The sequence below is a fragment of the Telmatherina bonti genome (assembly GCF_933228915.1).
Source record: "Telmatherina bonti genome assembly, chromosome: 15".
Taxonomy (NCBI): Eukaryota; Metazoa; Chordata; class Actinopteri; order Atheriniformes; family Telmatherinidae; genus Telmatherina; species Telmatherina bonti.
The window spans coordinates 9,617,882-9,630,758 of record NC_136613.1 but is presented as its reverse complement, the minus strand read 5'-3'; the positions used below and the strand labels follow the sequence as shown (position 1 = coordinate 9,630,758).

At 39.5% G+C, this 12,877-nt stretch overlaps 1 protein-coding gene across 1 annotated transcript in view; it reads left to right on the top strand.

The window, feature by feature from the left end:
* gdap2 (ganglioside induced differentiation associated protein 2) overlaps nucleotides 1-12,877 on the top strand; it is a 43,117-nt gene that overhangs the window by 2,366 nt on the left and 27,874 nt on the right. Inside the window, exons 3-5 of the mRNA XM_079253905.1 lie at nucleotides 2,802-2,941; nucleotides 4,726-4,879; nucleotides 5,880-5,968. Coding sequence (XP_079110031.1) covers nucleotides 2,802-2,941; nucleotides 4,726-4,879; nucleotides 5,880-5,968 — 383 coding nt within the window. The remainder of the gene's footprint in view (nucleotides 1-2,801; nucleotides 2,942-4,725; nucleotides 4,880-5,879; nucleotides 5,969-12,877) is intronic.

The window sequence follows — 12,877 nt, the reverse complement described above, 5'->3', positions numbered from 1 at the left end:
CTGCAAACTGATGCAAGCTGCGATATGTTCTAGCGTTTCGGCTCTATGTGCAGCTCAGACTCAGAATATCACATAAGCGCCACGTCTCTGTCACTTCCACGGCCATGTTTGAACGAAGCTGCAGGGAACAAATGTGAGGAATATCTGAGTGTTACATCCTGGGGAGGAATTTAAAGTCATCAGATGTTAGCGGTATCCTTGTGTTTGTGTGTGTGTAGTATGAATGCCGCCTGTTCCTCTGCACATGCTCAGACAGACCGGCTCTGACTGCAGAACACCTCTTAAATCCTTTTTGTTGATGAGCACATGACCCGACTTGGCTGCAGTTTCTCTGTGGAGGCCTTGTTGTTGCAGCAGACTCATCTGGAAGAGGCACATTCCTGCAGCGGTAATGACAGCGGATTGAGAGTAAAATACCCTCAAGCAGTTTCACTTTTAGAACTTCTGATCAGCAAAAATGAAAACATACACTATGTACAGTTTGGAGAGCAATAATATTTTGGTTTATTGTTTTCTGTGCTGCTGCTTTACAAAGTAAAAGGGCCCATTTTGACTAAGGTACATTTATTCTTCCTCAACTACTAAATGACATCCACAGGATATAAAAACACACATTACACCAGCAGCAACACCCATAACTCCCCATATAGACATTTTTGTGTATATTTATGCGCTACTGTTTATAAGCTGCGATCAGAGCTTGCATATGTGCACAAACACCCCCCTCCAAATCAGCTTTGTCTTGGTTTTTTTTTTTTTTTTTTGCTGGTACTTATTTAGTTGCAGACTTATGACCCTTTCCCACTAGCACCTACTAAACGCTACCCCATTTCAGGCGACACCACACTCAACCCAACTTGTATTTATAGAGCACTTTAACACAACGGTGGCTGAACGTAGAAGTAAAACACCACCTGGTTTCAGTTCTTTCCATTACAATCGAGGCGCCCTCAGTGTGGTCGGGGTCGCCGTAGCAAGGCGGCTTGTGTATCGTCAAGTCATTTGTTTGCGATGCACACAGCAGGAAAGTGGAGGGCGCCGTGGTCATGCTTTACCTGCTGCTCGGTCTGTGGGTGCCGGTGGGAGAAGCAGTTGTGCTGCTGCCTGCTGATGCGACCCAAAGTTGTTATCAGGAGGCGCTCTCATGATTCGTCCTTTGACCTGGAATGCAAACTGTACACATCACGTTTTCAGCACCATGAGAACCGGAACGGAATAGGTGCCAAATATGTGTCTACTCAGCCGAGAAAATCCGGATGGAAACCAGGAAGAGTGGTGTCAGACTGGGTGGAAAAGAGCCCTTACTTTACACCTCATTCTTTATTATGATCCACAACTTTTCAGTGTTAAAAAGCCGTAATTAAATCAAACGTATTCAGATGAGTACAGCAGTGAAGTGGACTGGGACCCAGAAACTCTGCAGGGTTGTAAGTATGTATAGACAATAACCATGTAAAAACCATTCCTTCTTCTCGCCCTGCAGTCTTTAACAACTTAGTGAAGGAATTTGGTGAAAAATGTTCATTTGGTGGAAGAAATCTGACCTCTGATGCTTCTCTGACGCCTGTAAAAGAAAAGTCATTCATTCTGGTCTGGAAGCTGCTATTCCGCCCCATTCTTCATCAGCGTTACTGCAGATCATAACTGTGTCAGGCCGCATGGAAGATCCAAACGCAGGATGTAAGAAATGGTGTTTATTGGCACAAAGAGCAAAACTACAGCAGAGTAAACCAGTACATGGGTAACCAAACAAACTCAGAAAGATTCTTTAGGAAATAAACTGGGAGGATAAGGAAAGAGGATGTGAAAGCAACAACAAGGACCTTAAAAAAAAAAAAAGAACAACAGAAACCAAGCAGCATGTATACGGGGGGAACTGGTGGCAAGATGAGGAGCAGGTGTGGTTACCAGTTAAAGCAGGTGAACAGAAAGTGAACTAGTTGTTGCAGCTTATGAGTGTTTTTTGGTTCTCTGGTTGATTTTATTCTCACATCATCTGTTTCTGCTGAAGATCTTTTTATTTATGTGAGTCAACTTTTTTCCTCTTTATTTCTACACTTCAAACCTTTTTGCAACCAGATTATTTAACTCGCCGCCTTGGCTTTTACACATTTAGCTAAATAAGAATGGAAGGAGGGATTCATTTAGCAGTGAGACGTATTCTGGCAACGTGACTGCATTTACAGCGTGACTGATTAATCCTTGACTTGAGAGAGTTGATCTAAAACAGCAGAATTCTTCTTCCTTCCTGGTCTTGGTGGCTTAACTTCCCTTGTGAAGAAAGGATCTCAACACGAGTGTCTGTGTTTCCTCATTGTTCTGTCCCAACAAACTGAACATCTGCAGAGAAGTAAATAGCTTTACTTCATCCATAGCGAAGGCTTTAGACTCGAGCTAATTATTCTAAAGGTTCACTGGATGAATCATCATCATCATCATCATTATTCATCATTATTACAGATTCACTGAAATAAAATGTAACAGTGAAACAGAGTAAATGTCTAACAAAGTTTGCACTTTGAATGGCGTTTAAAAAGAGGAGTGAAACTTAATCAGACTGGAAGCATCAGAGATCGCAGACGTACATTAAGCCACTGTGATCTTTTTTTTTTTTTTTTTTTCCTGTAAGTGACTGTGGGCATGATTGTTTTAATTAGAAGCGCTAATAATCCCAATCTCGCCATAGTGGATCAGCCATTAAACTTCCTGGATCCAGGTGGTGATTCGGTCTCCTCCTGGTTCCTTTTTTCTATTTGTGAGATTTTCTTAGTTTCTTTCCGTTTTCATCCTTTCTTCCACAGCACTGGAGACATCGCCCTGTTGAACTGCACCGCCATTGTGAACACAAGCAATGAGTCTCTAAACGACAAGAACCCGGTGTCTGATAGCATCCATCAGCTGGCCGGACCCGAGCTCCGGGACGATCTCCTCAAACTCAAAGGTAAATTTTAAAGAAAGCACAGCAGCTGAACGTCTGGTCAGTGATGTTTCAGTCACATCCTGGTTTGTGTGTTAGAAATATAAGCGAGCGCCTTATGAGCAGTTGACTTTACTGGAATGGTTTTTACTGCAAATCTGCGTCACTCTGTGGCCGCATTGCTTCTTTGTAAGCCGTCCTGTCCGGCACCATGACAACAGAATGATGGTCTGGCTGCTGTGTTGAGCTGGACAGATTTACTCTTCCAAGAGGAACCTTGTGGATGTGAGGCTTCCCTTGATTTTTAAATCTTATTCTTTATTTTCTTATTTATATCATAAATATTTTTGTTGTTGTTTCTGCTTATAACTGTTCGGTCTGAACCGGAGAGAAAGGAAAAGCAAAAAGAAAAGTATGAGGAGTAAGAGGACAAAAAAAAGAAGAAAAAATAGGGAGAACGGATCAACAGCTGCCGAAACTTTAAAGAAAATCTGAAATCATTAGTTTAAAACTGTAAAACATTATTTACTAACAGCAGCTAGTTTTCTTTCTGTGTGTCTGATTTAGCTTCTACAGTTGTGCTCATATGTATTAATCCCCTTTCATTAAAGAAAAGCCACTCAAATAACTGGAGACTTAAAAAAGGAACAATACCTAAAAATTTGCAAAAATATAATTTAGTAATATAAGACACTGTTTTTTCATTTAATTGAGTTTAAGAAAGGAAAAAAAAAACCCAAAACAAATGGGTCCTGGACAAATTAGAGCACTTTTCTGTTGAACAGTGGGACAAAATACCTGTCAACAGGTGCAGAAGTCTGACTGAGAGGAACAGAAAACACCTGACTGGAGCGGAAACATTAAAGGATTGTTCAACAAGATATTACTTTATGAGTGATATAATATGTAATAAATTGTCTTATTTTTAAAAAAAAAAATATTTCTATTGAACCAGAATTAGAAAATAATGTAATGATTTTCATAAAATGTTTATTTATTATTATTTTAGTCAATTTGAGCTTATTTTACAAGCAGCTGTTTTTTTTCCCCTTCTTTATTGAAAGGGTATGAATAAATATGAGCACAACTGTAGGTTCTCCTTATAGTTGATGGCTTCGTCGTCCCACAGGGGGAACATGACTCCACTGTGTATAGGTGTTTGAATGTGTGTATATATAGGCGGGTGTGTATGTGTGCTTATGTATATGCATATGCACTGTATGTAGATTGTTCTCTTTCTCATTCTTTCTTTTCTCTTTCTCTCTCTCTTTTTCTCTCTACGAGGTGTTTTTCTGTTTTCTATTCTTCTCGATTCTCCTTCTGTCCCTCTTCTGTCCTCTCCGGTCCGGTCCAGCAGTACAAACTTTGTAATACAAACAATTATGCAAAATAAATATTAAAAAAAAAAAACCCATAAAAATCCAGAATATCAAGGGGAACGTCATACCTATGATGCTTCCCTTGGCAATAAATTTGCCCAACAGAACACAGCATCCAGAAAATCATTCTGCCTGCTGAAATGCTGGACAAGACACAAAAAAACCAAAAAAAAACTATAAAACACTTTTGGAATAAAAGTGAAACATCAAAGCAAAACAATAAAAAATTTGAACAGGAAAGTCCTCTTTCTGGAGCTTTGGAATAATCATGTTGTCATAAAGATGATTAATTTGTCTAATTCTTTTTCATAAAAAAGGGTATTTTGTTTTAATCTAGCCATGAAGCTGTCATCGTCGTGTCTTTCTGTTTAAAGACAAACCTTTCATGTGTGTCTCCAACTAACTCATGCCGGATCTGTTTGTGTGCAGGATGTCGAACGGGGGAGGCGAAGCTGACCAAAGGCTTTAATCTGGCAGCGAGGTTCATCATCCACACGGTGGGACCAAAGTACAAAGCCAAGTACCGGACGGCGGCGGAGAGCTCGCTGTACAGCTGCTACAGGAACATCATGCAGCTGGCCGTGTAAGAAGCCCGATAGTTCAGCGATGTTGTCATCTGGCAAAGCAGCGTGTCTGATGAGTGACGGGCATTCCTGTTGTCATGTTGTGTTTCCCCGTCTTCTCAGAGATGACGTTTGATAAACAGCATTCAGGCTTTCTAGTTCTTCCAGAAAGCATCAGTATCAGACCTCCAAACTGCAGCTGCTTTGGGGATTTCTTTTAGTTTGAACTCGTTTAAGTTGCACGCATCATCTGCTGTTTTCTGGTGGGTGTTTTCTGATTTACCGCCGCGGTGAAGGTCTGTATTTTGGGCTTTTTGTCCCTCTGGGTTACAAACAGACTGCAGTTGTTCAGACAGGGAAATGCTCTTCAGATAAAATGCTTTTACTGACCGTCTATAGCAGAGGTCTCCGACTCGGTCCTACAAGGTCGGAGACAAGGTCCAGCAGGCTTTCCACGTATCCTTTCTCCAACATCTGATTTAAGTTAGCGATTGTTTCTGCAGAACCTGTTAGATCCATTTCATTTCATTCAGGTGTGTTGAAGCAGGAATACATGGGAAACCTGCTGGACTGGGGACCTCGTAGGACCAAGTGGGAGACCTCTGATCTATAAGATGTAAAAACGAGAACTCTATCTGTAAACATTAGTTTTGTCTATCTGAAGAAGTGACACTGCTTGGTTTGTGGGGTTTTTTTTTTAAAATTCATTTCAACTTTATTTCTATAGCACATTTCAAACAGCCCCTGCTGACCAAACTGCTTCACAGTACAGAAAATACAGATAAAATGATTTAAAGTATCATAAAAATAGAAAAATAAAACTGATAAAGCGATCCAGACGGTGGATTACTGTCTGGATCCAGGAGTTTCTTTAAGGCCTTTTTCTCATTGCGATTACATATATATAATTTAAATCTATTTTACAGGATGTGTGTTTTGTTTCTTTGGGTTTTTTTTTTTTTTTATTGCCTTTTTTTTCCATTTTTTTTTAATAAAGTTTATTTTTTCTCGTCACTACAGGGAGCAGTCAATGACCTCTGTTGGCCTGTGTGTGGTGAGCACAACAAAACGAGGTTACCCACTGGAGGATGCCACACACATTGCTTTCAGTAAGACACAGAAAACATTCAAACATGAGCAGCTTTTTTTTTCTTTTATCACCTCATTTAGTTTGTATTTTTTTGGGTACAAGCAGGTTCCTGCAGTCTCAGATTGTTGGTTGGTTGTGTTAGCTCGCAGAGGACGTCGTGTTTTTGATGCTGTCTGTTTGTTTGCAACTTCATGCATGAGGATTTTTCTAAGAATGGGTTTTGGTATAACTGGAATCCTGTTAGATTTTGGGAGTGAACTGGATCACCGTCTGGATCCAGGAGTTTCTTCAAGGCCTCTTTATCTTTGCGAGTATATATGTAAATTACTCCACAGTAAATGGTCAGGAAGCTCGGCCAAAAGATCCAGGACACATTCTCAACAGGTTTTTACACAGTATTAAAGACAGAAATCGATCCTGGTAAATTGTAGGGACTACCATCCAGAACAGGAAAAAAATTGTAGATTTTTAGGCATTTTTATCACTACAAGAGAATAAATGAAGACATAAACATGCAGCAAACAACACAATATAGACGAAACACAGGATTCATCATCGGTGTATCTGAGAAATGAACAGCGTTTCCATTTAAAACCAGTGCAGGACTGAAAAAAACAGCTGGAAGGGAGCTGCTTGGCAGAGATCTATACTCTTCGAGTGCTTTTCTAGTTTTTATTTCCTCTTTCGTCCAGTTGCTGGACCACACACACACACCTAACTCTTTGGGTTTTAAAGATTATAAAGAAAAGATCATAGAGCTTAAACTAACGGAAAGTTTAATTGTAACAAAGTTTCTTGATTTTTTTTTTTTTTTTTTTTTTTTTTTTTTTTTTGTTGTTCTTTAACGTTCACCATCATAGATTTACTCTGTCTCTGATGGTGTGGAGCTTATCCTGTAGATGGTGACTGCTTTGTGGAAATATTTGCAAAATAGTTCCAACTTGGAGACTATTTAAACCAGTGATCCTCACTGTTAATTCAACAAGAGCTGCACTCAATATACTAAGACAAGAGGAGAAAAAATCATTCCCACGCTACGTATCCTGCTACGTTGCCAAATCAGTAACATTCAGCTTTTTAGCAAAGAATGGTTATCCTAAATATTGCACGGAGTAACGGCATTCTTATGCAACAGTTTATGGTGAAAATACAATAAGGCCTCCAGAATGTGGGTGTTGCTTTTTCATTGTATATGCGGAGCTACCGACGGAGCAGCTCTTTGGTGGAGATCGGTGCAGCTGAAATCAGCCAAATCTGGCAACATGACAGGGTCAGTTAGGACAGCAAAGTTTCTGCAAGCAGCCTGCAGCTCTTGTTTGCGGAGAGAACTGCAGCGTTGAGGATCATTATGACTTGTTTAGATCACATTTTCAGAAAGCCAGTGGCTGCTTCACGAGCTGCAAGTTAAGAGTCGGTGAGCCGCATGCGATAAGGAACACTGATCTAAATGCTTTTTCTTCTTATTTTTGTAATGGCAGATATATTAAATCGATACAAAACCTGGCTAAAATGAATGGAATCCCCATTTTTAAAAGGTTTTCATTTGACTTGTTTTGTTTTCATAAAAAACTAAATGGAGTAGAAGCGACCAAACTAGTTAAGGATTATGAAAGTGATTTTAAAAAGAAGCTCTCGCTTGGGGAAGGTTTGAACGGTGGTGTTTCTGAGGGGAGTTTGCACTTTTTCCCCGTGTATTCATGGGTTCTCTCCGACTTCCTCCCACCATCCAAAGACATGCTTGTTAGGTTAAATGATTACTTCTCTGATGTAAAAAGCGTCTCTAGAAACAGTAAAATGTAGAAATAGAAATAAGATGTCGTCGACAAACGACATGGGAAGGTCAGAAAAATGAGAACATGAAACATACAGATGGAAGATCTCCAAGGAACAGGATAGAACAGTTTTTCAGCCACTGTGCCGTATCACACTAGTGTGCCATGAAAGATTTACAGGTGTGCCCTGAGAAATGACCCAATTTCACCTAATTGGTCTAAAAAGCAGCTCTGTGTTCATTCCTTCTTCTTGTGTTCATCTGATTTCTATTCAAGAGGCTCTGACTAGATGGACTTTATATTAATAATATGAACTTTAAAAAAAAAAAAAAAAAAATTTTGGTTTGTGGTGTGCCTTGTGATTTTTTTCAGTAAAAAAAAAAAAAAATTAAAAAGACATTAAAGGCATTAACTGTAGAAATATGGAGCATAAGACCAGTCTTTATGCTGATGATGTATTACTTTTCCTTCAAAATTCACAATCATCCATCTGTCAGACAATCGCACTCATCAATAAATTCTCATCAATTTCTGAATATTCCATTAATTGGTCTAAAACCACCGTTCTACCCATCAACTGTTCCTTCCATAATACTCCTGACACTGCTTTACAGTCAGGAGATATTAGATACTTGGGAATAAACATCTCACCCAGACTGTCAGACCTTATAAAGCTAAATTATGTCCCTCTACTAAAAACAATTGAGGACGATCTCACACGGTGGAAATCTTTACCCATATCACTAATGGGAAGAGTTGCAACTATAAAAATGATGATTCTACCTAAAATCAATTATCTGTTTTCAATGATCCCCATTAAACCTCCATCGACCTGGTTTAAATCGCTGGACTCTAATGTTACTAGATTTCTCTGGAAAGACAAACCACCACGGATTAGTCTAAAAACACTCCAGAAGACTAAAGATAGCGGTGGCTTAGACTTGCCTAATTTCCAAAATGACTTTATAAGCAATAGACTACAATACATCTCTAAATGGCTTAAACCTAGCTATCTAGATGAACCATGGCTTAATATAGAAGAAGCTATGTGTGAGGATATGGCAATTTCAGACCTGCCATTTATCAGCACAGCTGTCAAACGCCAAAAATGCTTTAAAAGCATTCATATCAGCTCCTCACTAATGGCCTGGTGGGAATTTCTTAAACTAACCAAGTCCTTGCTTATTCCATGCAAACTTACACCTATTTGGAACAATCCCGACATCCAGCAAAACCGGAAAATGATAAACTTCCCTCAGTGGAAGAATAAAGGAATAAAACAGAACATTTAATAGAAAATGGAAACTTTCTCCCTTTTGATATAATTACTTCACGATATGAAATCAGCAGCACAAAATTCTTAGAATACCACCAACTTAAATCTATTATAGGTAAGAAATACACCCCTGATCAATTAAACTTGCAGCTACCTATCAGAACAGGAAAAAAATTGTAGATTTTTAGACATTTTTATCACTACAAGAGAATAAATGAAGACATAAACATGCAGCAAACAACACAATATAGACGAAACACAGGATTCATCATCGGTGTATCTGAGAAATGAACAGCGTTTCCATTTAAAACCAGTGCAGGACTGAAAAAAACAGCTGGAAGGGAGCTGCTTGGCAGAGATCTATACTCTTCGAGTGCTTTTCTAGTTTTTATTTCCTCTTTCGTCCAGTTGCTGGACCACACACACACACCTAACTCTTTGGGTTTTAAAGATTATAAAGAAAAGATCATAGAGCTTAAACTAACGGAAAGTTTAATTGTAACAAAGTTTCTTGATTTTTTTTTTTTTTTTTTTGTTGTTGTTGTTCTTTAACGTTCACCATCATAGATTTACTCTGTCTCTGATGGTGTGGAGCTTATCCTGTAGATGGTGACCGCTTTGTGGAAATATTTGCAAAATAGTTCCAACTTGGAGACTATTTAAACCAGTGATCCTCACTGTTAATTCAACAAGAGCTGCACTCAATATACTAAGACAAGAGGAGAAAAAATCATTCCCACGCTACGTATCCTGCTACGTTGCCAAATCAGTAACATTCAGCTTTTTAGCAAAGAATGGTTATCCTAAATATTGCACGGAGTAACGGCATTCTTATGCAACAGTTTATGGTGAAAATACAATAAGGCCTCCAGAATGTGGGTGTTGCTTTTTCATTGTATATGCGGAGCTACCGACGGAGCAGCTCTTTGGTGGAGTTCGGTGCAGCTGAAATCAGCCAAATCTGGCAACATGACAGGATCAGTTAGGACAGCAAAGTTTCTGCAAGCAGCCTGCAGCTCTTGTTTGCGGAGAGAACTGCAGCGTTGAGGATCATTATAACTTGTTTAGATCACATTTTCAGAAAGCCAGTGGCTGCTTCACGAGCTGCAAGTTAAGAGTCGGTGAGCCGCATGCGATAAGGAACACTGATCTAAATGCTTTTTCTTCTTATTTTTGTAATGGCAGATATATTAAATCGATACAAAACCTGGCTAAAATGAATGGAATCCCCATTTTTTAAAAGGTTTTCATTTGACTTGTTTTGTTTTCATAAAAAACTAAATGGAGTAGAAGCGACCAAACTAGTTAAGGATTATGAAAGTGATTTTAAAAAGAAGCTCTCGCTTGGGGAAGGTTTGAACGGTGGTGTTTCTGAGGGGAGTTTGCACTTTTTCCCCGTGTATTCATGGGTTCTCTCCGACTTCCTCCCACCATCCAAAGACATGCTTGTTAGGTTAAATGATTACTTCTCTGATGTAAAAAGCGTCTCTAGAAACAGTAAAATGTAGAAATAGAAATAAGATGTCGTCGACAAACGACATGGGAAGGTCAGAAAAATGAGAACATGAAACATACAGATGGAAGATCTCCAAGGAACAGGATAGAACAGTTTTTCAGCCACTGTGCCGTATCACACTAGTGTGCCATGAAAGATTTACAGGTGTGCCCTGAGAAATGACCCAATTTCACCTAATTGGTCTAAAAAGCAGCTCTGTGTTCATTCCTTCTTCTTGTGTTCATCTGATTTCTATTCAAGAGGCTCTGACTAGATGGACTTTATATTAATAATATGAACTTTAAAAAAAAATAATAATAATTTTGGTTTGTGGTGTGCCTTGTGATTTTTTTCAGTAAAAAAAAAAAAAAATTAAAAAGACATTAAAGGCATTAACTGTAGAAATATGGAGCATAAGACCAGTCTTTATGCTGATGATGTATTACTTTTCCTTCAAAATTCACAATCATCCATCTGTCAGACAATCGCACTCATCAATAAATTCTCATCAATTTCTGAATATTCCATTAATTGGTCTAAAACCACCGTTCTACCCATCAACTGTTCCTTCCATAATACTCCTGACACTGCTTTACAGTCAGGAGATATTAGATACTTGGGAATAAACATCTCACCCAGACTGTCAGACCTTATAAAGCTAAATTATGTCCCTCTACTAAAAACAATTGAGGACGATCTCACACGGTGGAAATCTTTACCCATATCACTAATGGGAAGAGTTGCAACTATAAAAATGATGATTCTACCTAAAATCAATTATCTGTTTTCAATGATCCCCATTAAACCTCCATCGACCTGGTTTAAATCGCTGGACTCTAATGTTACTAGATTTCTCTGGAAAGACAAACCACCACGGATTAGTCTAAAAACACTCCAGAAGACTAAAGATAGCGGTGGCTTAGACTTGCCTAATTTCCAGAATGACTTTATAAGCAATAGACTACAATACATCTCTAAATGGCTTAAACCTAGCTATCTAGATGAACCATGGCTTAATATAGAAGAAGCTATGTGTGAGGATATGGCAATTTCAGACCTGCCATTTATCAGCACAGCTGTCAAACGCCAAAAATGCTTTAAAAGCATTAATATCAGCTCCTCACTAATGGCCTGGTGGGAATTTCTTAAACTAACCAAGTCCTTGCTTATTCCATGCAAACTTACACCTATTTGGAACAATCCCGACATCCAGCAAAACCGGAAAATGATAAACTTCCCTCAGTGGAAGAATAAAGGAATAAAACAGAACATTTAATAGAAAATGGAAACTTTCTCCCTTTTGATATAATTACTTCACGATATGAAATCAGCAGCACAAAATTCTTAGAATACCACCAACTTAAATCTATTATAGGTAAGAAATACACCCCTGATCAATTAAACTTGCAGCTACCTATCAGGGCTGCAGAATTCTTAAATCTCAATGCCCCAAAACTGTTATCCAAAATATATAGATTACTATCAAAGCTAGACGATTCCATATGTCTCCCAACTTCTAAATGGGAAGCAGACTTATCCAGTAACTTTGACCAAAATGAATGGTCACAAATCTGTTCAAATACATTTACAATGACTAAGAATTCAAACATGCAACTAATACAATTTAAAGTTCTGCATATAACTCATTATACAGGACACAGGATGTTCAGGATGGGTCTGTCACAATCAAACATCTGTCCACACTGCACTGGCAACACAATTGACAGCTACTACCATGCTTTGTGGTCTTGCCCACCTGTCCAGGAATTCTGGTTTCAGGTATGTAAAGATCTGTCAAATTGCTTCAAATGTAACATCCCTACAAACCCCAAACTGGGCCGACTGGGTCACTTTGGTGAAATTAACATAGAATTTAATTCTGCAAACTTAATCCTCACCAGTTTATGTATCGCAAAGAAAACTATCCTTCTAAACTGGAAAAGCAAACAAAGTCTGTGTATCCAGCAGTTCAGAAATCTCTTATTAGATCAGTATGGAGATGATGTCTGCCTCCTCAAGGGATCAGTCAGCTGAACTTCATTCCCTCTGGTCCCCTGTGATCAGCTCCATCACTTAGTATGGGGGGAGAATGTGACCTTATTGCGCTCGGGGTTGGTGGCCGGTTGGGGTTCTCTGGGGGCTGTGGGTCTGTGGTGGGCTCCTGGGGGGGGATTTTGACTGCTCCACTGCTGGGGTGGCTAGGTTTCTAGCCCTACGGTGGACCTGGATGGGCCAGCGGCTGGAGTTGCCGCGCAGCGGCGGGGCGAGGTCGCTGGCGGGGGATGGGTTGGCGGGCGTGACTCCGTAACGGGCGCCTGTGCCGCCGTGGGGTGGGCTGGGCGGGGTCCCGGGCTCCGGTGCCCGGGGTTGTCCCCTGTCTCTTGG